This window comes from Dipodomys spectabilis, unplaced genomic scaffold, assembly GCF_019054845.1.
Source record: "Dipodomys spectabilis isolate Male_0828 unplaced genomic scaffold, ASM1905484v1 ptg000379l, whole genome shotgun sequence".
In the NCBI taxonomy this organism is placed as follows: Eukaryota; Metazoa; Chordata; class Mammalia; order Rodentia; family Heteromyidae; genus Dipodomys; species Dipodomys spectabilis.
In genome coordinates this window covers 776,834-799,732 of record NW_024871056.1, presented here as the reverse complement: position 1 = coordinate 799,732, position 22,899 = coordinate 776,834, and the positions used below count along the sequence as shown (strand labels likewise).

Here is a 22,899-nt window from a genome sequence, read left to right as displayed (position 1 = left end):
GCATCCGGGCCCCCGGAAGAAGGAAGGCTCAGTCACCAGGCTGAGCAAAGGAAACCCCCAGTGGGAGGGTAGGTGACCAAAGCTGGTAGCGAGAGTGACCCTGAGCCCCCACTTGGCGCGGGACAGGGCAGCACTGTCAGCTGCTGTGGACAGGGCATCCGTGCATGCACCAGCCCGGCCCCAGCGGTCCCAGGACAGCCTCTGACAGTCAGGCGACTCTGAGCCAAGCGGTTGGACACGTATTTCCTGCCCTAGAAACAGACAGGGGCAGAGGGATGCTCTCCAACCCCTCGTAGCTCTTCCCTGCTCCGGGGTCCAGAGACAGTCCCTCCCAAGCTGCCATAAGGGCTGCTGGCCACGAGACCAGGTGAAGGCCCCTTCCATCTGGATGATTCCACCCGCCTGGCTACAAATGAACGTGGCAGATGCCGAGGTGCAGAGCAGGGAAGAGACAGGACTGGGCGCAGTGTGAGGTGCTTTGATAGGAGCAAAAGCAAACACCCAGGGCCCTCCATGGCCGGCCAGCTGGGAGGAGGAACGAGGCCTGAGCCACGGGGCAGGCCTGGCGATCGCGCGTGGCGCCTCAGGGTGGCCTGGAGAGAGTGGGGCGGAGCCTGCAAGCCCCACGGGCTTTGCTGCTTGTGGATACAGCTAGGGGTCTGGGAGCCTGTGAGGCCCCTCCACCCACAGGTGCCCAGGCACCGCGGTGAGCAGGCCGTGTCTGCCAGCCAGGAGCCAGCTGCAGAGGGCTGGGCGGTCCTTCCAGGGAGCTATTTTTTTTTTTGGTCAGTCGTGGGGCTTGAACTCGGGGCCTGGGCGCTGTCCCTCAACTCTTCAGCTCATGGCAAGCGCTCTACCGCTTGAGCCATAGTGCCACTTTCGGTTTTCTGGTGGTTCCTTGGAAATAAGAGTCTCACGGACTTCCCTGCCCGGGCTGGCTTTGAACCGTGATCCTCAGATCTCAGCCTCCTCAGTAGCTAGGATGACAGGCCCCAGTGCCTGGCTGGGGAGCTGACTCTTGGCCCAGCCCTAGCCTCCTCATGGCTGCACTCAGGAAGACCCACCTCACCTTGAGAAAGGCCACAGATTGGCAACAAGCCACGGAGGTAAGCCCACCCCGGAAAGCCAGAGGAATTTTCTGGACCCCGCAGGCCCTCCCTGGCCCAGGAGTTTCCTCCTGGCTCCCATGCAGGGTCTCTGCACCTCTCCCCAGGACCGCTGGCTGGAAAAGCAAAAAGAACAACTCGTTTTCTGTTTTTCCTCGGTGGGTTTACTTTTCTCCCTTGGAGCCTTCAGCAGTTGCTCAATTGCTTCCAAGATGGAGAGCTGGGCAGTTCCTTTGGCAAAGCCCTGGCTGCTACGGGAGGTGCTGCAGGGTCGCTTAAGGCTATGTACACAGAAGGGAGCTGGAGCTGGAGCTGGAGCGGCCGGGAGCTTCTCACAGGCCAGCTCGCCTGATGACTTCACTATCCTCAGCTCTCTCCCAACCAGACCCCGTGTGACCCGGGGTCACACAGCCCTTTTGGCTTCTCACCAGCCAGGGGCGTCTTGCAGAACAGAATGCCAAAGCTAGGGATGCAAAGGCTGAGAGAGCCAGGGCTGGGCAGAGAGTTGCTAAGCCAGCCTGGTGCAGACCCTCAGGATCTGCAGGGCGCAGCAATCCCCCGGTGAGACTCCCAGGATGGGGCGGGGCAGGATGGGGTGGGGCGGGGCGGGGCGGGGCATCCCCTAAGGCTCAGCGGCTGGCTTGACCAGGTAGCCACTGAAGGTGATATAGGTGTCAAACTCGTCGCTGAAGATGGCGTTGTCGCGCTCGCCCTTGAAGAGGCGCACCCACACCTCGTCCTGCTCCCGCAGCTCCAGCATCAGGCTCTGGCTCTGCATGATGCTGCGGTCGCTCACCTGCGCGTACAGGATCACCATCTCCTCCGCGTTCCTCATGATGTGCAGATACGTCTCTTTCTGGTTCCACGTGTGCACGTTGAGGCTGAAGAAGTAGATGCCAGGCACGTAGCAGTAGAACTTGCCGGTGAACATGTTGAAATGGCTGTAGAGGTTCACGAACTCCGTGTCGAAGACCACCGTCTGGTAGTAGTCGTTGCTGTGCAGTGGCTTCTTCCGGCCCACCGAGAAGGCCGCGTAGTGGTTCTTGCACCGGTCACCGGGAGACCCCATCGAGCCCTTCTGCCCCTTGGGGCCCGCATGGCCCCTGGCGCCCGCAGAGCCAGTCTTGCCATACTTCCCTTGGAGTCCTCTATCTCCCCGGTCGCCCTTCTCTCCTACAAGGGACAGAAACACTGCCTGGGTGTTGCCCTGGTTGGACGTCATGGCTCTGACGTGATCTCAACCTGAGCCCTGGTGGATTAGGAGTCTGCCATCAGTCAAGCTAGTAGACTCCATTTCCAGGGTTGATCTATTTCCATCCAGGAGCAATACTTCTCTCTCTCTCTCTCTCTCTCTCTCTCTCTCTCTCTCCCCCTTCTGGAAAGCCTGGCAAGGATGAAGGAACATATGGGTTTGTCCACAAGCAACAGGCTGCATGGCCAGGCCCAGGCTCTCTCCAAGCAAATGGGCTACAGATGTCTGGGGCTTAGCTCAGGGTCCAGGGTACAAACCTCCTCCCAGGGCTGTACAAGACAGAAAGCGGGCTGGAGAGACCAAGCCGCCCAGCAAAGAACTCAGAGAACCCAGACCTGCGGCCTGAGGCGCCCCTCCTGCTCTTGTTCCCGTGGGCTCCTCCCTGCCAACCTCTTCTCCTGGAAATGGGTCACAGCTTCAAGATGGGAGCTTCTTACTCCCCCCCACACACACCCCCAGCCACTCCCCCAGATGGCAGCTGGGCCGGACTCCTGTCCCCTCCAGTTCCGTCCTGTCTCTGCACCCGCTGACCTTTCAGGATTGTGATGTTGATCTGGGGTGCGGGGATGGCCTGATACACGGGGGTCCCCGGGTCACAGCAGCGGTAGCACCGGGAGGCCGGGGGCTCCTCGCCCTGCCTGGAACTGTATTTTTCATCATTTTCTTCCGCTCTGAGGAAATTGAAACGTCAGAGTAAAAGCCACACACTCTCAGGGCCCGGGACTCACCTCTCACCTGCTGCCCGTGAGTCTTGTGGGCCTGGGGTACCCACCTTGCCATGCAGGGGGGGGGGGGGGGTCCTGAACCAAACTGCAGAAAGATCTCACCTCTTCCATTATAGTGCAAATGGAAAAGGCAGCAAAAACCTGAGCCCGCAGGACAGGTTTGCTCCAAGATGCAGGCCGTCATTCCCTGCGGGCTTCCCCAGAGGAGAAGCCATGTGCTCCCCTGGCCCATTTGTGAAGCTCCTAGCGGGGGCACGGTGACGGCTCCATGCTGCCACCTTGGGGCGCTGGACAGCATTGCATGATGCCGCAAGCTTGCCCAGCACTAGTGCTGTGCTACAAACCTGCCTAGGGTAGCAGCAGATACCCCATTAATCCCGGACCATCCAGGCTCGAGTCAACATACCCTGAGTTTAACCACCGCAAGTCCAGTGTCAGAGATGGATACTCTCTCCCCAATCCATTTCCTGAACTACAGACCTTCAACATCGAACTTCACACCAGCAATCTCCAGTTCAGCATTCAGGGGACCCACAGATGTCCAAAATTGAAGCCCCAGAGCCTTCTGTGTGTGTGTGTGTGTGTGTGTGTGTGTGTGTGTGTGTGTGTGTGTGTCTGTGTGTGTGTCTGTGTCTATGTGTGTAGTGTGTGTGTGCGTGTGTGCATATGTGCGTGCCTGCGTGCGTGCGTGCGTGCGTGCATGCTGGTACTGGGGCTTGAACTCATGGACTAGGGGAGGATTGTCCCTTAGCTTTTTCATTCAAGGTTGGCACTCTACCACTTGAACCACACCTTCACTTCTAGCTTTTTTTGCTGGTTAATTGGATATCAGAATCTCATGGACTTTCCTGCCTGGGCTGATGTTGAACTGTGATCCTCAGATCTCAGCCTCTTGAGTAGCTAAGACGACAGGTGTGAGCCACCGGCGCCCGGCTGGGACCTTCTCTTTCCAAACATTTCCAGTATCATCCCCAAGAGCTCAGGTGGAGCCTTCTGCCTCAGCACCCACCGGGTCCCGAGGAGCGAGTCCCTGCCCCAAGGTGCCCCCAGGACTGGACCCAGGCCCTCATCGTCTCTAACAAACCAGTGCTGTTTGGACCGCGCTTCTAGATTTACTTCTCCCATGATCCTCCATCCTTCCTCACACTTCCCTCTAGCACTCCTTCTAGAACTCCACAGAATGCAAACCTCCCTGTGACTCCACATTCCCTGCTGAGGGGGACCTCAGCGTTGACCCCCCCTCCCGCCCCGCCCTGCTCCCCGAGATGCACACAGCATTCTGACTGCCTTTTTCTCCTGCACCTGGAAGATCCCCAGGTACCCTCTGAAACACAATTCATGCTGCTGGTTAGCCTTCCTAGATCTCACACCTCCCTCTTCTGTGACCCCAGCACCCCTACTATGTGCAGAGCCTGCCTGGCTGCATGTGTCACTCTACTGCTTCCTTGGTGCCTAAGGGGTGTCTGACTGACAGCAGGCACTTGATCGGTTCATGTTTGTTACATTAAAAACAAGAGAGAAGCTGAGCACCGGCGTTTCACACTTGTCAACCTAGCTACTCAGGAGGCTGAGATCTGAGGATCACGGTTCAAAGCCAGCCTGGGCAGGAAAAGTCTATTAGATTCTTTTCTCCGATGAACCATCAGAAAACCGCAAGTGGTACTGTGGCTCAAGTGGTAGAGTACTTGCCTTGAACTGAAGAGCTGAGGAACAGCACCCAGGCCCAGAGTTCAAGCCTCATGACCAACAAAAACAAAACCAAAACACCACTAGCAGACATACTCTCCAGCGGGGTTAGGATGGGCTTGGTCAGGATCAGACACGAATCCCGAGTCACCGAAAGGTCCTGCCTTCCTTCAGAACCAGTCTCCCCTGGGACAGCTCCCTGGTATTGGGTCTGCCCTTTGGAGCTCCCCAAAACCCCATGCTTTGTGGTGCTATATACCCTAGTCTTAACCTGGCCAGGGGCGGAGCTCCTGGGCACCGGGCATCAGGGCCCCTCACCTCTTAGAGTGGTCTGGCGTGGCCAGTGGCTCTTGGGTCCCCTGCAGCTCCAGCGGCTCCTGCTGGTCATGTGGCACGTGGCTGAGGACCGGGCCCCAGGCAAAGGCCAGCAGCAAGCAGCATCTCAGCACCCGTCTCCATCCAGAAGAGCCCATCTTCCCCCTGGGCCCTGGGGGGAGACACACAGGAGAGAACCGGTCACAAAGCAGCAACAAGAGAAACAGCGCACCGCCCATGCCACCAGGAAGTGCTCGGTCACACTGACGCTGCGCACACGCGTGTGCATGCACACACACACACACACGGTCACACTGTGCATCTGCCCTCACACAACTGTGCACAGGTATGCATTCACATACAGACATGTCTACACACACACATACTCACATGCACGCCCATGCCCACACTGGAGCCTCGGCCCATTGCACACCACGGAGCACAGCCCTTCTCCACCGGCCCAGACATGCAGGAAGCAGCGTGCACAGCCACTGGGCCCCTGACCAGCAGCAAACGCAATCCCAGATGAATCTTGAGCACTCACAGTCCACTTCTTTTGCGTGTGTGTGTGTGTGTGTGTGTGTGTGTGTGTACACACGAAGGCTGAAAGCTGCTTTCTGTCACCAGGGGGCGCTCCGTGGGGCTCTCTAGCATTTAATTCGGGGAAGGTCATAGCTTGCTCAAGGAAGCCCTTGGTGCTTTGGGAACAAGCTTGGGACAGACCTTCCCCTTCCAGCATGAAGACCGTCCTAGAAACGTGATTCTTAGGGATTCCCCAGGAGCCTGTTGGGGCGGCGCTTGGACTTGAGCTCGGCACAGCATCCCTTTGCTTTCAGTCTTAAGAGCATCTCCCCCAGTTCATCTGGGGATACAGGAGGCCTGCCCGCCTGCAGCCGGGAGCCGCTGTGCCCGCGCGTACCTGGCCGGCTGGGGAAACCCTCCCTGGGATGCGCTTCTCACCTTCACCCAAAGGTGAAGTCTGACCCTCAGAAGACCCCACCCTGTTTAAGGACAAGTCAAACCCTCCGTCTGATTTCTCTAGTTGTTAGATTAATGCGGCCTTCCTCTCCTCGGAGGAAGCCGCCACCAATTCCCCTGCAGTCCTCACCCAGGGGCTTTGTCCCCTGTGAGGAACAAAGCCCTGGCCCTGACCAGGATGCTCAGACACGGCTTTTCCTCCGCGTGCATGGGGAAGAAGAGGCCTGGGCCCAGGCCCACAAGGAGCAGGAGCTCAGTCCTCCTGGAGATGAGGAGCCGGAGCTCAGTCCTCCTGGAGGCCAGGGGCAGGAGCTCAGTCCTCCTGGAGACAAGAAGCAGCGCTCAGTCCTCCTGTGGAGTCAGATGTGAGAGGAACGAGAGGGAGCTGGCCATCCTTTGCCCCACCCCCACCCCGCCCCCGCCTCCCTCTGTCTCTGGCACACATTTTGGTATGCATGGCACCTCCCTACCTGCTTTAGAAGCTCAAACAACATGCATGCATGCATGTGTGTGTGTGTGTGTTTACAAGCATGTACTCAAACCATCCATCCATCCTGAAAGGGACTCTCAGGCTCTTTGGCTGTACCACACACCCTGTTTCTCAAACACTGCTGTACACACCCGGGCAGATTGCCGCCAGTGTGCAGATCCCGACTCAGCCAATCAAGACCAGGACCTCTCTGCATTTCCAACTCATGCCTGGGCTGCTGGCTACCATTTTCACACCAGCTTCTTGCCACCCCAGCTCCTGGCTCCCGTCCCCTGGCCTGCATCCCTCCTCCTCCTCCTCTTCCTCCTCCTCCTCCTCCTCCTCCTCGTCCTCCTCCTCAACCAGGAGCACCTTTGTCCTCCTCTCTTCTGCTAAGACTCTGTAGAAGGGTGGAACATGGCACCCGGCACTGCCCTGCGACTCCAGGGCAGGTGTCTGTGAGTCCTTACGCCCGCCCCAGGGGTTAGGGCTGGGCAGGAGTAGACTCAACCTTCAGCGAGCTAACCCCACGTGCACCCCGGGGAGTCCTTTAAGGAGACAACAGCCATTCACTATTAAACAGCCGCTTGTGCCTGAAAGAGCAGAGGCTTCGGGAAGTTAGCCTAGGACTGTCTCAGAGGGGCAGCTGCCCTTCAACTCCGCCGGGCTGACCTCAGGTGACCACACTTCCTGCCTCCCCAGCCAGCCTGCGACTGCAGCACCTCAAGTTCCCACCCCCCTCACCCCCCGCCCCCGAGCTCTCCCAGACTTTGATTTTCCCGTCGTCCCAGACCTTAGAGACTTTTGCTTGGCTTTGAGATTGCTCCCAGCCAGGCGGTGCGGCCGCCTTCCTGTCTGGATGTCTGTCCCCTAGTCCAGCCTTGACCGGCCCCGCATCCCTCAGCCGCCTGGCCCGCGGTGCTGCTCAACAAATATTTGTCAAGTCCAGTTCTTGAAATCTGTTTATTTCTCTATTTCAGTATTTCCTGTTTGGGGTTTTGCTTTGTCTTTTTTTTCCCCTTGGTGCCTTGTTAATTATTCTTTTTGTTTTCCTTTTATGTGTTAAGCTTGCATTAGTTTAAAAAAGGAAGTTTTCTTTAAACTTTTTTTTTTTTCGGTTTTTTCTTTTCTTTTCTCCTGTAGGTGGTTCAAGGGTTTGTGCTACAGCCTCACGCCCGCTGGGCAGGTGCTCTACCCGAACCACACCTTTACCTAGACCCAGGCCTCCTCCTTGCGCCTTCTCCATAGGTAGGATGACAGGCAAGAGCCACCAAGCCTGCTTGTGTGTTGAGATGGCTTCTGCTAACTTTCTCGTCCATGTTGGCCATAAACCTGAATCCTCCTCATCTCTGCCTCCAGAGTAGCTAGGATTTCAGGTGTGAGTCACTGTGCCCAGCTGCTTTAGTTTTCTTTTCAAGAAAGAGTCTTTCTACGCAACTCAGGCCAGCCTCAAAACCACTAGGTAATCCAGGATATCCTCAGATTTGTACGGGGGCTTGCGCTCAGGAGGGCCTGGGTGCTGTCCCCTGGCGGGTACAAACCTCAGCCTCCCAAGTGCTGCGATTCCAGGCGTCTTCCATCACACCTGGCTTACACTGGCTTCTGGTTTTGGTTTTGGGTTTTTTTTTTTTCTGAATTTGAAACAATATATATGCCTTTTGATAAATGCAAATATAGTGGAAAGTACCAGCAAAACCCCATGGAGTTTTGGCCTTAGCAGTGTTGGTATTTGGAGTCAAATCCTTCCTTGTTGGGCACTGTCCTGTGCACTGGGGATCTCCAGCAGTGCCATGAGCTCTGCCCACTGTGTCAGTTAGGACACACACACATTGGTGACAATACAAAAGTGTAGACTTGCCCAGTGTCCGCCCTGGGGGAGAACGGTCCCCAGCAGAGGGACAGTGCAGGGTGTCCACTGGAAGCAGCTTTCCTGAGGGCTCACGTCTACCCAGCCTGACAAAACAGGCCTAGCACACCTTGGGCATGAAAGGTGGATGGGCCCAGGACCCAGCCCCAGCCAGGAGAGAGCGGGCACTTCAGTGACGGGCGTGACAGGCAGAAGGCAGGCAGGGGCTCGGGATGAGGGCGAGCTGGTGCGGGCTCACCCCATCACCTGCTCTGTGCGCCAGGGAAGGCCAAGACTGAAAACTTTCCCTCTGCATCACCATTGTGTGTGTGTGTGTGTGTGTGTGTGTGCACGCATATGTGCCTGCACACCTGTGTGTTAGCACCGGGGCTTGAACTCAGGGACTGGATGCTGTCCCTTAGCTTTTACACTCAAGGCTGGTGGTCTACCACTTGAACCACACCTTTACTTCTGGCTTTTTGCTGGTTAATTGGAAATAAGTGTTTCACAGATTACCTGCCCTGCCTGGCTTTGAACCTCCGTCCTCGGGTCTCAGCCTCCTGAGTAGCTAGGATGAAAGGCGTGAGCCACCAGCACCCTGATCTATTCATCCCCATCCTTAGCTCCATTCTACTAAGTCCTACTGCAAGGTTGGCATCGTGGCATTTGGTTCATTTTTGCCACACTGGGGTAAGATCGGTGTTTCCCAAGCTCGGCTGCAGATCGCCGTTTGCAATTTCCAGCAAAACCAAGTCTTCCGCCCGACAGTGAGCCATGAGAGGAATGAGAAATGTGCTCCACACAGCACAGACACGTCCGGGGCGGCGGCTCAGGACAGCCACACCAGGTCAAGTCCAGGGCAGCGGCTCAGGACAGCCAGAGCTGGTCAGTCAGTGGCCCTGCTGATTCTGGACCACATGCTCCTGAGTCTGGGCTGCACTGACATCAGAGCAGTGCCACAAAACTCAAGGCCTTTCTTGCCTTTCTCAAACCCCATATGAGTGGAATGTTCTGGAAACTCTTCTCATTTCTCCCACCAACTCCCTCAGTCCCCTCCTCAGTCCTCCCCCTTTGCCCCCCTCCTCAGTCCTCCCTCTCTGCCTTTACCTTGGCTTGGCCCCAGCAAGAAGGCTCCCTTTTCAGAAGGGGGATGGAAATGGAGCTGTGGCCCAAAGTGATAGAACACTAACCTTGAACAAAACAACAAGTTTAGGGAAAGTGCCCAGACCTGAGTTCAAGCCCCAGGACACACAAAGGAGAAACCAAGTACCTTACGAGACCTAGAGGATGACGGGAAATCAGAGGCACGTCGGTCCCGGTAGCTCCCTCCCTTCTCAGACAGACCCCACGTGAACCTGCGGTGGAGCTTTCCAGGAGGCCACGTGCAACCGAGTCCTCCTTACACATAAAATGGGTCCTGTGGCTCCTGACCGCCGTCCTCAGCGTAGCTGCCCGCTGCCCGTGGGCTCCCGGAGCTCTGGGCTGCCTGTGTGGGTTTGGTCCTTGAGCCCCACCCAGCCCAGGGCTGTTTGACAAGAGCATTTTGTAAACATTGTTTTGTCTTTAATCCTCATCGGGTGAGCAGCTGTTCTGAGAGGCAGAAACCTGTAATCGCCCCAAGCTGAAGGGAGTCTTGGAAGGCAAGTCCGAGCTGCTCTCTTAGGTGGTAACGGAGCAGACCTGGCTTACCAAACGCCTGTGATTTGCCTGACATTGTATGAGAGCTTGGGAGCAAGTGATCCAACCATAAATTAAATGTATTCCCTGACCTCAACAAGATTACAGTCCTGAGAAGGAAACAGACAAGTACTCCATTATAGCTGAATGGTAAATGTTACATCAGTGGGGGAGCAGGGCAGGGCGAAGGGGGGGGGTGCGGGGGGAGGGCAGGGAGCATGCTCAACCTGGACTCTCCTGTGCAGTGGCCATTAGCCGTGTGTGAACGTGAAATCCACTCGAATAGGATAGAATAAAATTCCAGGGGTAGAGCTCTTGCTTAGCATGCCTGAGGGGCTGGGGTTCTACTCCGAGCACAAACAAATAATATGAAAATCCCACGTTCGATTCCTTCGTTCCACCAGTCACATTTCAAGGTTGGGCCCACTCCATGGCAGCTGGTGGCCGCCATATTGGAAGAACATGGCAGTGTTGCGTCAAGTTCTGTGGGACAGCTCTGTTCTAGATTAATGAGAAGTTGGAGGGGGAGGAAGTAGGAGCCATGAATAAGCAGCGGGCCAGAAATCTGGGAGTCATTTAGACTCCTTCCTCCGGTGCATCCGGCTCATCTACCCCCCCCCCCCAGCCCTCCTTAATAACCCGGGAAGGTCAAGTCTCCTCCCTACTGTTCACTGGCATCCGATGCTTTCCAGGGGGCCCTGCTATTCTCCAGCCTCAGCCCACCCAAGGCAAACCCTCTCATCTGGCTTCTTCTGGGGCCCGGACACCAACCCCAGAGTTTATACGCCTGTCCCAAGGGAGCGTCGGGCACGAGCGAAGACTGCATCCCACACTTGGAGGCTCCCAGGTCAAGGATCCAGTGTCCCCGCCTGGCTCAGCTCCTTGACCAAAGCCAAGGTTCTCCCTCCATGGCCATCCTCCCTCCACCTTGGCCGCAACCATCTCAGAGGACCCGTCTGCTTGCCCTCTCCTTCCATGCCGAGTGGAATTGTTCCACTGAGGAGCTGAGAGCCCCCAGCGACTGCAGGATTCAGATTCTGGGGTCCAAGGGAGAGGAACTACATTGGGGAGCCCCTAACCCTGGTGGCCATGAGAATTTCCTGAGGAAGTCAGAATTACCTGCCTCTGTCCTTTCTTCCCCCCAAAGCCCTTCACGGCCCTAGTTACCCGCTCCCCAAACTAACGTCGTGACAGGAGTCAGAGCAACTTCTAGTGGTAGGTCCTGCCTCTTCCTGGAGAGAGGAGGCCAGGAGAGACTCACTGGGGTGGGAACCCAGCCAAGGCTGGCCATGTGTCTGCCAGGCATCAGGCGCTGGGGGCACCTGACCGGCCCAGACCAGCCCACAGTACTGTGATCGGCTCCCGAGAGAACAAAGATTTCCTATCCTCATATCACCTCCCAGCTGGAAAGCCCGGGGCAGGCAGACGGCTGCTGGGCTGCTTTGGGAACTCGTGCCAGGTGGCCTGGCCCACTGTCCACTCCCCCACCCACCCGTACCAGCAGTGCCAGCACCCTGGGGGCCACCCCATCAAGACCCAGGGAGGAAAGAACTAGAAATTCTCCGCTGCCCCGCCCGGCCAGGCACAGGCAGCACAAACACAGCTCTTGCCTTGTGGCCCCAGGCCTGGACATCCTGAGACGGTTCCCAGCGCCGAGGAGACGGATCCCAGGTCAGGAGTGTGATTCACCCCACAGCCAACGGCCCTGCTGCCACCTGCTCCAGCCCAGACCCCTGAGGAGCCAGCTGGTGGCACCCAACTCAACTCTGAGTGCTCAGAAACACCTGATGGTCTTCACTGTGGGCTGCGACTTCATCTACACCAAGGCTGGACTACCGGTCTCCTCCCCTTCCTCCTCTTCTTCATCCTCCTCCTCCTTCCTTCTCCTCCTCCTCCTCCTCCTCCTCCTTCTCCCCCTCCTTTCTTTTCGTTTTGTTTGGTTTTGAGGCAGGTCACACTCTGTAGTCCAGGTTGGCCTTGAACTCAAGATCCCCCTGCCCCCACCACCCCCAGTGTGGGGACTATGGTCAGTGGTCACCGCTCACATGGACCCAGGGGCTGCTGCTCCCTGGTGGATCTTGACTGGCGGATTCTTGATCTCCCCCAGGAAGACAGCGGCTTTCCAGGACTGAGTCCTTGCCTCGACCCCCTCACCCCAAACTCTGCCTGCCTGCCAGGTTCCAGCGACTAACACCCCAATCCCACCCCAGCCCTAACTGGCAAGAGGCCACGAGCCTGCACCCTCCAAAACACCCAGCACACAAGGATGGTTTGATCCGCTGAGACGAGACACAATAAAACCTTCTGTGAGCCACGGGAGCCACGTTTCACGCTCCCATGGGACCAGTGGTGGGCAGAGGGGCTGAGGGGACCTTTCTCCCCTGGCCAGAGGGCTCCCCGCTGGTGCTGCTCTGCGCTGTCTCCAGATTGCAGGGCACTGACTCTCTGCTCTGCCAGGAGACTCACAGCCCCCCCCCCCCCCCGCCCTCCTCATGGCTCCTCCTGCAGCTGGAGCTCCACAAAAGACACCCGCGTCCCCAGGGGCCCAGGTCAGGCCCCCGACACATCTAATCCACCTCCTCGCCCCCCCCCCGTCTCCTCCCCTCTCTGCGGTCACCCCTCCAGCTCCCCCCTTGGTTTTGGGGGTGTCTGGTGACAATAAAGAAGCGGTTAAACCCTGAGATCTCTGCCTGCGTGGAGGGGAGTCTGTCTCCACCTCGCTCTCCTCTCGACACACCTGCCACTCATCACGCTGAAATCTGCCTTGTCTGAATGCGTCTCCTGATAACAACCCCCTCTCTCCCCCCCCCCCCCCCCCGCTTCTCCCTCCCGGCTGCCACCTTCCCCCAGGCTCTGGCACCGGGACAGAGCTGTTCTGCTGTCACTGGCAGCCCCATCCTGTTGGCAGCCCCATCCTGTCTCGGGAACCCTGAGCTCTGGGAAGGTGGCAGCCAGGTCCCATGTGCCTGTGTCTCCAGCATCTGAGACATGTTTTTGTAAGTACTAGGGTTTGAGACTCGGGGCCTTCCTTGCCTTCATTATTCTTCAGATAGAGTCTTGTGCTTTTTGCCGGGGCCTGGCCTTGAAGCAGGACCCTCTCCCTCCCATCTCCAATCTCCCCTACCTCCCAAGCAGCTGGGATTACAGGCATGAGGCCTCATGAGCCTCTCAGCTCAGCCGTTCCCACAGGAGCCGCCAAGCCCTCAAGAGCAGGTCCCTGACAGAGTCCCAGGGAACACCACCAAGGCCAGCAGAACGCTGAGTCTCTCAGGGGTGGCCTGGAGCTACACCCCAAGCGCTCTTCCTCTCCACGCTGGGAAGCCTCCTGCTTCCAAGAGTCCAACCCCAGACCTCCTTAGTCACAGCTGCAAACGCGGGGCCCTCCAAGACTACTGTCCCAGGAGATGAACGGGACAGCACCCACACAATGGAGGCCGAAAGCAAGGTGGTTGATGAGGGTGAACTCACCGGGAGGGAGGGAGGGAGTGGGGGGGAGGGAGGAAAGAAGAGAGGGAGAGAGAGAAGGAAAGAGGGAGGAGGAGGGAGGAGGAGGGAGGAGAGAGGAAGGAGGGAGGAAGAGAAGGAAGGAGGGAGGGAGGGAGGGAGGAAGAGAGGGAGAGAAGGAAAGAGGGAGGAGGAGGGAAGAGAGGGAGGAGAGAGGAAGGAGGGAGGAGAGAGGAAGGAGGGAGGAAGGAGGGAGGGAAGAAGGGAGGGAGGGAGGGAAGAAGGGAGGAAGAGTGGGAGGAGGGAGGAAGAGAAGGAAGGAGGGAGGGAGGGAGTGGGAAGGAAGAGAAGGAAAGAGGGAGGGGGAGGGAGGAGAGAGGAAGGAGAGAGGAAGGAGGGAAGGAGGAAGAAGGGAAGGAGGGAGAGAAGGAAAGAGGGAGGAGGAGGGAAGAGAGAGGGAGGAGAGAGGAAGGAGGGAGGAGACTCATCTAGCAGCACCCTCTGTGGATATGACAGAGAGAAATGCATGCTGCAGACTCGTACCCCTCCCCACAAGCGTGTACAGATTCACACTCGTGCACGCACACACACACACACACACACACACACACACACACACACACGCATGGGAAGCCCCCGAAGGCCGCCTACCTGGCTGCTGGCGGCACTACCCTGAGTAATGGAAACATGGCTGCTTCCTGTTTTCTTATTTGGGCTTCTATAGGCTGATTTTTTTTTCTCTCTCTCTCTTTCTAAGAGTCTCGTAATTTTTTCACAGTAAGTACACATTATTTTCCACTTAGAAAATGACAGATGCGCCCCACCCTGGGGACCCAGGGAGCATTTGATCAATTCCAGGGAACTTGACTGTGCATAAAAAAGTAGATAGCGGGGGCGGGGTGGTGGTGCCGTGGCAGATTTGTGGCTCACGGGCCCCGTGTGGGATGCAAGCCAGCGGGCACCGAAGCCTCGTATCCTTCCACTCATTCACTCAACAAACAGTTAGTGACATCTGTGGCAGTCTGGGCCATGGCCTGAACAAGAGGCAGCCGGGCTGGGGCTGTGATCCTAGTCACTGAGGATCACCGTTCAAAAACAACCCCAGGCAGAGAAGTCCTTAAGACTCTTGTCTCCAGTTAACCACCAAAAAGCTGTGGCACAAGAGACAGAGCACCAGCCTCGAGCAACAAGACCTCAGGGACAGCACCCAGGTACTGAGTTCAAATCCCAGCACCAGAAGAGAGGGAGGGAAGGAGAGAGACAGAGCTAGAGGTGGGGGGAGAGAGAGAGAGAGAGAGAGAGAGAGAGAGAGAATGAGAGTGCCCCCTACCCACAGGAAGCTGATTGGCTGGCTTATTTATAGCTGACTACATCTCAGGGAGATGTCTGCCTGTTGGCCTCTAGTCCATTCATTCAGAAGCAAAGCATTGCAAAGCATCACCTGCCCTCCAGGCACAATGCTGGGTGCTGGGTGCTGGGTGCTGGGTGGTCTGGACCCTCTTCACAGATGGAAAGGGCTAAGATCTCTGCAGTGGTGCCATCCTGTAACCTTCTTCTCCTCCTCCTCCTCCTTCTTTTTCTCCTCCTTTTCTCCCTCCCTCCCTCTTCCTCCTCCTATTCTTCTTCCTCTTCCTCTTCTTCTTTTCCTCCTATTCTTCGTCCTCTTCTTCTTTTCCTCTCCTCCTCCTTCCTCCTCCTATTCTTCTTCCTCTTCCTCTTCTTCTTTTCCTCTCCTCCTCCTTCCTCTTTGCTCCTTGCTCCTTCTTCCTTCCCCTCTTTCTCCTTCTCCTTCCTCATCCTCCTTCTTCTTTTGGTGCTAAGGCTTGAACTCAGGACTTTGCACTTTCTCACTTAGCTTTTACACTCAAGGCTGATGCTCTACCACTTAAGCCATGCCTCTGGCTTTTTGCTAGTTTAATGGAAGGTAAGAGTCTCAGGAACTTTTCTGCCCAAGTTAGCTTCGAACTATAATCCTCAAATCTCAACCTTCTGAGTAGCTAGGATTACAGCACCTAGTGTGTTCTCTCTCTCTCTCTCTCTCTCTCTCTCTCTCTCTCTCTCTCTCTCTCCCTCCCTCTCCCTCTCCCTCTCCCTCTTTCTCTCCCTCCCTCCCTCCTTCCTTCCTTCCCTTCTTTTTCCAACACTGGGGTTTGAACTCAGAACTCAGAGTCTCAAACTCACTAGGCAGGCACTCTATCTCTTGAGCCTATGCTTCCAGCCCTCTTTTGCCTTATTTATTCTTCAGATAAAAAAAAAAGATGGACCATGATCCTCTACTTACAGCCTCATGTGCAGCTGGGGTCACAGCTTCGCAGGCAGGTGTGTGCCACTGTGTCCAGCTTGTTGGTTGGAGATGGGGTCTTGCTGACTTATTGCCCCAGCTGGCATCGAACTGTGATCCTCTGGATCACAGAGGATCTTCTATAATCCTCTGTGATCCTCTGGATCCTCTGGATACTTCCTGAGTAGCTGGGATTACAGGTGTCAGCCACCACACCCAGCTCCACCTGTTAGTACTTTAACACCCATCCCTAGAGCTCAACCGTTTGTGTGGGCTGGGAAACAGAGTAACCCTCACATCCTTGCTGGGACTGGAACCAGGACCAGGACCAAGCTGGCATCCTGCCAGCCAGAATGAATAGCAGAAGAGACGTGGATGTAGATAGAAGGAGAGGGGCCTGTCTGTCCATGCCTCTGGAGACTGTTTGGAAGTCAGTCATGACTGGATACCACTACAGGGGCCACTGGGCAGGGACCTATGGAAGCAGAGCATACCACAGCTAGATGAAGGGTGGACTTTGGGCCCTCACCTTCTGCCAACCTGCCCAGCAGCCTCCATCCAGTGCCTTTACCAGGTAAGTATCAGAGGACTAGAGGACATGGAGCTCCTCAGCGTGGAGCCTCACCGGGCCCAGGCCGGGGACCCAGAAGCTCCGGAACCTCTCTGCCGCCCCAAACCCAGCTGATCCTCCCTTTTACTCTCAGAACTCTGCCCAGCATCCACGCTCTGAGGCCAACCCCGAGACCCGTGGGCACGGGCTCAGGCCCAGTACCGGCCTCACCCACCCAGGCGCCCCTCGGCCAGAGCCACCCCTCCCCAGCCCCCAGGGCCGCCCAGCGGTGGCTGGTCACCAGATGCCCCACTGCCAGGGGTGGAGTGCAGCCCCAGGGTGGAGGACGTGGGGTTTGCCACCATATGTGGCTTTGGCTGTGGCCCCAGCACGTCTGACCCAGCCCCAGGCACCAAGAACTTGGCCTCCTCTGCCCTGCCCGGCCTGGCTCTTCCCCGGGCCTGGCCTGGACCCCCGCCTCCCTTCAAAGGAAACTTCTCCCGGGTGCAGGAAGATGGCCAGACACGGGGCCCAGCCGGCCCAGCCCGCGGCTGCCCCACTCCACAGGGAAGGGTGCCCGAGGAGGGGCTGCGGGGCGCGCTGGCCGCAGGGCGGGCCAGAGACCCTCGCCCGCCTGACCCCGCGGCCCTGGAACTCCGCCCTGGGTAACCGGGCAGAGTGAGGGTCGTCATGGCTCTGAGAGCTTCTCCCGCAGGAGTAGCCACACACAGATCGGACCTGGGCCAGAGCTCCAGGGTCCAATCAGGCTCTGAGCCACCCCCACGAGGCCCCGCCCTGCTCACGAACCTGCCACTGCCCGGTAAGGCCACGCCCCGGACCTGCCCCGCCCTGTGAGGCCCCGCCCCCAGGGCCTGCCACCTCCCCCGTGAGGCCACACCCCACTCCTGGACCTGCCACTCCCTGTAAGGCCCCGCCCATGGTCTGCCACACCCCGTGAGGCCCCACCCACGGATCTGCCCCTCCCCCGTGAGTGCCTAGGCCCTCAAGGACCAGTTATTCCCCGCCCCTCGATACCCCGCCCTGCCCCAGTGAGGCCCCACCCCCTCACAGGACCTGCCACTCCTCCAGGAATGGGCCCCGCCCCTCACAGGACCTGCCACTCCCCCCAGGAATGGGCCCCGCCCCCTACAGGACCTGCCACTCCCCCCAGGAATGGGCCCCGCCCCCCTACAGGGCCTGCCACGCCCCCAGGAATGGGCCCCGCCCCCCTACAGGGCCTGCCACGCCCCCAGGAATGGGCCCCGCCTCTCACAGGACCTGCCACTCCCCCAGGAATGGACCCCGCCCCCTTACAGGACCTGCCACTCCTCCAGGAATGGGCTCCACCCCCTCACAGGACCTGCCACTCCCCCAGGAATGGCCCCACCCCTCACAGGGCCTGCCACTCCCCCAGGAATGGGCCCCACCCCTCACAGGACCTGCCACTCCCCCAGGAATGGCCCCACCCCTCACAGGGCCTGCCACTCCCCCAGGAATGGGCCCCACCCCCTACAGGGCCTGCCACTCCCCCAGGAATAGGCCCCGCCTCTCACAGGACCTGCCACTCCCCCAGGAATGGACCCCGCCCCCTTACAGGACCTGCCACTCCTCCAGGAATGGGCCCCGCCCCTCACAGGGCCTGCCACTCCCCCAGGAATGGCCCCACCCCTCACAGGACCTGCCACTCCTCCAGGAATGGGCCCCGCCCCTCACAGGGCCTGCCACTCCCCCAGGAACGGGCCCCGCCCCCCCACAGGCCCTGCCACTCCCCCAGGAACGGGCCCCGCCCCCCCACAGGGCCTGCCACTCCCCCAGGAACGGGCCCCGCCCCCCACAGGGCCTGCCACTCCCCCAGGAATGGGCCCCGCCCCCCACAGGGCCTGCTACTCCCCCAGGAATGGCCCCACCCCTCACAGGACCTGCCACTCCCCCAGGAATGGGCCCCACCCCCTACAGGGCCTGCCACTCCCCCAGGAATGGGCCCCGCCCCTCACAGGACCTGCCACTCCCCCAGGAATGGCTCCACCCCTCACAGGACCTGCCACTCCCCCAGGAATGGACCCCGCCCCCTTACAGGACCTGCCACTCCTCCAGGAATGGGCCCCGCCCCTCACAGGGCCTGCCACTCCCCCAGGAATGGCCCCACCCCTCACAGGACCTGCCACTCCCCCAGGAGTGGGCCCCGCCCCTCACAGGGCCTGCCACTCCCCCAGGAATGGGCTCCACCCCCTACAGGGCCTGCCACGCCCCCAGGAATGGGCCCCACCCTCCTACATGACCTGCCACTCCTCCAGGAATGGCCCCACCCCTCACAGGACCTGCCACTCCCCCAGGAATGGGCCCCGCCCCTCACAGGGCCTGCCACTCCCCCAGGAATGGGCCCCACCCTCCACAGGGCCTGCCACTCCCCCAGGAATGGGCCCCGCCCCCCACAGGGCCTACACTCCCCCAGGAATGGGCCCAGAGTTTTACTGGGCAGAAGTTCAGCATTTTACTCCCAGGCTTGGGAGGGGAAAGGGCACTGATAGTGCAGGTCTGTCTGCACGTCCTGTGGTTAAGCTCAGGACAGAAGTTGCTAGGGCCAGGGCCAGAGGCAAGGCTGGACCGGGGCCAAGGCCAAGGTGAGGGACAGGACCTGGAGGCTAGGCTGTGAGGTGGTCTTCCCGGGCAGCCAGGGGTATGGAAGGAAACACATTGCAGCTCATGCTCCTTTGACAAACTTCTCTCTGGTGTAGCCAGAACATTCCTTGCGTCATGTGAAGGGGACAGGGAGGTGGCAGGGTCTAGGAACGGCCCTGTGTGACTTGACATTTATGGTGTGTAAAACAGGAAAAAATAACAACAGCCCTCTCGGTAGCCGCCACCCAGCTCGAATGTCTCTGGGCTGTCAGTTTCTCCTGACTTGTCAGGCAGAGTCTGCTACCGGACAGTCAGAAACTAAGACTACCAGAACATCTTCCTGCCTGTCTGGCCTCATGCTGTGACCCATTCTCTCCTAAGCCAGCAGCCCCCTCTAGCCCTGACCCCAGGACTGGGACCCACCGAAGCGCCTGACCCCTGAGGACAAGACGCAGATGCTCAGCTGGTGTCCAGTGAGGACACCCTGCGGCATGACTGTTTCCACGAAGTTCTTTTCATCTTTGTTTTGATGGGTGACGTTCAATGCCAGAATATTTGGTTTGTGAGTCATGCTAATTAGGGCTGGGGGAGGGGCATTAGAAAGAACAGCAGAAAGGGGCATGTTCCAAAAAAGAAAAATGAATGCCGTGCTGGTCACCCTGAGCAGGAAGCTTATATCCGGGGACGGCGTGGGGGCTTTCTTGGATCCTGCTCAGGAGGACATCTCTCACTGGTGGGCAGCTGTGTCCTGAACCTGGACCCAAGGCCACATTTCTCTCCCAGGACTGCCAGGAGCACCTCCCTTGGCAGGTAGCAGGGAAGTCAAGACAGCAGGAGGGGAGAGAGGGAGAGAAAGAGAGAGACAGACAGACAGACAGACAGAGACAGAGACCAAGAGACAGAGACAGAGAAAGACAGAGAGAGACAGAGAGACAGAGACAGGGAGAGACAGAGACAGAAAAAGCAGCCAGTGCCCCTGGAAAGCAAACCTACTGTCTTTCCTGCCCAGCCTTCTCTTTTGGAAACGAGCGGCTCAGCTGAGCTCAGATTCCCTAGACTGCATGGAGAGTTCCCAGCATCAACGTGTGGGGGATGAAGACTAGATCCATAGATCAGATGAAGAGGATCTAGGGTCCCCTACCCCACTGCCTCTGGGGCATGGGGCAAACCATGAGCCCCTCTGAGCTTCCCATGGGCCAGAGACTCCTGGATGGATGATGGAAGATCAACAAACACATGCTTCATTCTGCTGCTTCTTGCCACTGCCTGGGCTGGGTGCTCGCCAGGCCCCTCTCCTGTTGGACGAGCGGCGGCGGACAAGCCCCCAGCCTCCCAGCTCTCCCTGGTGAGCAGGACTCTGAGCAGGCGTGCCGGAGGACACACCGCCCCTCCCCGCAGCACACGTCACAGTCTAGTGTGTGTTAGTGGCCATGCACGTGTGCTGCACAGCCTGCCGGGAAGTGTGTACTTTCTGCACTATTAAAAGCAGAGCGGGGCCTGTCTCTCAGGACGTCACACGCTCCCCAGGGATCCAGGAAGTTGTTTCTCAAGACATTTCTCATTTTCAAAGCTCCAAAAAGTATGCCCCATGGTCTCCCCACCCCTACACACTGAGAGAGGCAGACAAGGCAGCAGCAGGGCCACTGCAAGAGTAAATAAAGCTTAGCCAAACACCAGGGGCTCTTGCCTGTCATCCTAGCTACTGAGGAGGCTGAGATCTGAGGATCAGGGTCAAAAGCCAGCCCAAACAGGAAAATCCATGAGACTCTTATCTCCAGTTAACCAGCAAAAAGTGGAAGTAGAGCTGTGGCTCAAGTGCTAGAGTGCTAGTCTTGAACTGAAAAAGCTAAGGGAGAGCGTCTAGAACCTGAGTCCAAGACCCACTACTGGCACCAAAGTAAATAAATCAACAAGGTGGGGGAGGAGACTAAGGCTGGAAGGGAGAGGATGGCGGCGGAGGCTGGGAGCAGCCTGGGTGGGCTGCAGGGGTTGGCAAGGTGGGGTGCAGGCTAACAGGAGGGGACCACACCTATGCCACTGGAGACACGTGAAGGGCTGTGCGGAGGCTGGGGGGTGCTGCCAGAGGATTGAGGAGGTTTGAGATTGCAGCCCCAGACCAGCCCGGGGGTCCTCTCAGCCTATGGCGGCTTCACAGTTGGGGGAGAGAGAGAGACTGTTCCTACCCAGCCCATCTGGGTACCCTCCGGGACACACAGACAGTGGGATGCCAGGCAAAGTCCACCCTCCCATCCTGTGCCAAGGCCCAAGTGGGCACAGACAGCCCCGGATCGGCCTAGGTAGCAGATGGGTGCGGGGTCATGCGGGCTGGGAGAGAGACGCTTCCAGAGGTAGGGATGAGTACACACGTACGCCTTTTGCTTCCGTAGGAGAGTGTGGCAAGATCAACACGGCGGGGGACGGACGGGGCTGTGAGTTCTGCAGAAGAGCCTGCCTCCCTCCCACTCAGAGGTAGCCAAGTCCCAGTGACTGAGGGGAGGGGGGGGGTCAGCCGGCATCCGTGCACCCGCCGCCCCCTAAAACTTCTCACCTCTGTCTCTTTGCCACAGCTGCCAACCCAGCCCCTCCCACCCGGTACCTTGTCCACCAAGAAGGTGTCTGCTTAGTCCCGTGCTGGCAGCAAGCTGGAGCCACAGAGACAGGAGCGGGCTGGAGCTGGGGTGCAGCCCCGGCCCCCACGGCTGGGTCACCTACCTCCTGACAGCTGAGCCGGTTCGGCTGAATCTTTCCCGTCTCTCTCGGTCTCTTAGCGCATCTCCAGCAGCTAAGCCTCCTCCGGGCCAGGTCGGCAGGAAAGCACAGACTTGTCCAAGAAGAGAGAGAGAGAGAAAGAGAGAGAGAGAGGAAAAAAGTCCCCTGGGGAGGAGGCTGAGCGCGGGGAGGGCCGGATGTGAATGCAGCAGCACCTTTATCTCCCCGGCTAGCTCCAAGGTCTCTTTGGCCAGAAGCGGAAACGTGCCTTCTCAAAAGTCAAGGAAGAGAGGAAGAAAGCAGGACAAACACACAAGGAGCAAGCAAACCCCAGCCAGATGTGAGCTGCCGCGGAGCCTAGAACGCTCCCAGCGCAAATTACCCAAACAGCAGCCTCCGAGGATTAACTGTGTGTGTGCCCAGCCGGCCGGCCAGCCCTCCCTGCTCTGGCCGTGCCGGGGAGCCAACCAGGCGGGGGGAGGCGTCGGCAGTCTCGTCCAGATGTGGAGATGGCTGGGAGCCCAGGACAAGGACGCCCGGCACTGGCTGAGGGTGCCCAGAGAGGCTGAGGACCCCAAGTTACTTGGTGGAGGGGGATGGGCTTCCTGGAGCCCAGGTGGCCAAATGCTGCGTTCAAACTGTGGCTGACACACCCCCACGGGTCTCAGGTTTGAGGGTGCTCCTTGAGTACCTGTAGCAGCTTGTCAGCTTGTGTTTTGTGTGCGTGCGAGCACTTCAGAAAGCGAGGGTCCATTGCTTTGCTCAGAGTCTGCTGCAAAGGTGAGAAAGGGCCAGGAACCCATGGCTCACACCTGTGACCCTGGCAACTCAGGAGGCTGAGCTGAGGAGCAAGGTTCAAAACCAGCCTGGGCAGGAAAGTCCAGGAGACTCATATCTCTAGATAACCAGAAAAAAAAAAGCCAAAAGTGGAACTGTGGCTCAAGTAGTAGAGCATCAGCCTTGAGCGATAAAGTGAAGGGACAGTGCCCAGGCCCCCAAGTTCAAGCCCCAGTACCAGCAAACGCGTACACATGTGCACACACACACACACACACACACACACACACGCCAGTAAGGAAGGAAGCCTCTGCCTAGAAGTTTCCATCTCCTGAAGAACTCCATGACTGGGACGTGGGTCACTCTGTACATTTCTCAATCTTATTACTCAAGCATCCTTTCCAAACTAGCCCGAGTCTCCTCCCATGATGCCCCTGGCCTGGGGCCCTCCATCCTCCATCCCCA

At 58.3% G+C, this 22,899-nt stretch overlaps 1 protein-coding gene across 4 annotated transcripts; it reads right to left on the bottom strand.

Moving 5' to 3' along the window:
- Positions 1–926: 926 nt before the first annotated feature.
- Positions 927–22,133, bottom strand: C1qtnf1 (C1q and TNF related 1). Of its 4 annotated transcripts, XM_042667181.1 has the most exons (5): positions 21,669–21,922; positions 20,623–20,635; positions 5,088–5,249; positions 2,890–3,029; positions 927–2,279 (listed from the first exon to the last, which is right to left on the bottom strand). In XM_042667181.1, the coding sequence occupies exons 3-5, from the start codon at positions 5,240–5,242 to the stop codon at positions 1,729–1,731; spliced, it is 846 nt and encodes a 281-aa protein (XP_042523115.1). In that variant the 5' UTR covers positions 5,243–5,249; positions 20,623–20,635; positions 21,669–21,922; the 3' UTR covers positions 927–1,728. The 4 variants fall into 4 exon arrangements, with proteins under 4 accessions (XP_042523115.1, XP_042523116.1, XP_042523113.1 ...); XM_042667182.1 differs by lacking the exons at positions 20,623–20,635; positions 21,669–21,922 and adding an exon at positions 22,040–22,133 and having other exon boundaries at positions 5,088–5,256; XM_042667179.1 differs by lacking the exon at positions 20,623–20,635 and having other exon boundaries at positions 5,088–5,256; positions 21,661–21,763.
- Positions 22,134–22,899: the final 766 nt, after the last annotated feature.

Excerpts from the sequence above, each read along its gene's own strand:
- C1qtnf1 (XM_042667182.1), bottom strand. The coding sequence starts at position 5,242 with ATGGGCTCTTCTGGATGGAGACGGGTGCTGAGATGCTGCTTGCTGCTG. Across the intron at positions 3,030-5,087 it reads ACGCCAGACCACTCTAAGAG|AGCGGAAGAAAATGATGAAA; the intron begins GTGAGGGGCCCT and ends CAATTTCCTCAG. Across the intron at positions 2,280-2,889 it reads CAACATCACAATCCTGAAAG|GAGAGAAGGGCGACCGGGGA; the intron begins GTCAGCGGGTGC and ends TGTCCCTTGTAG.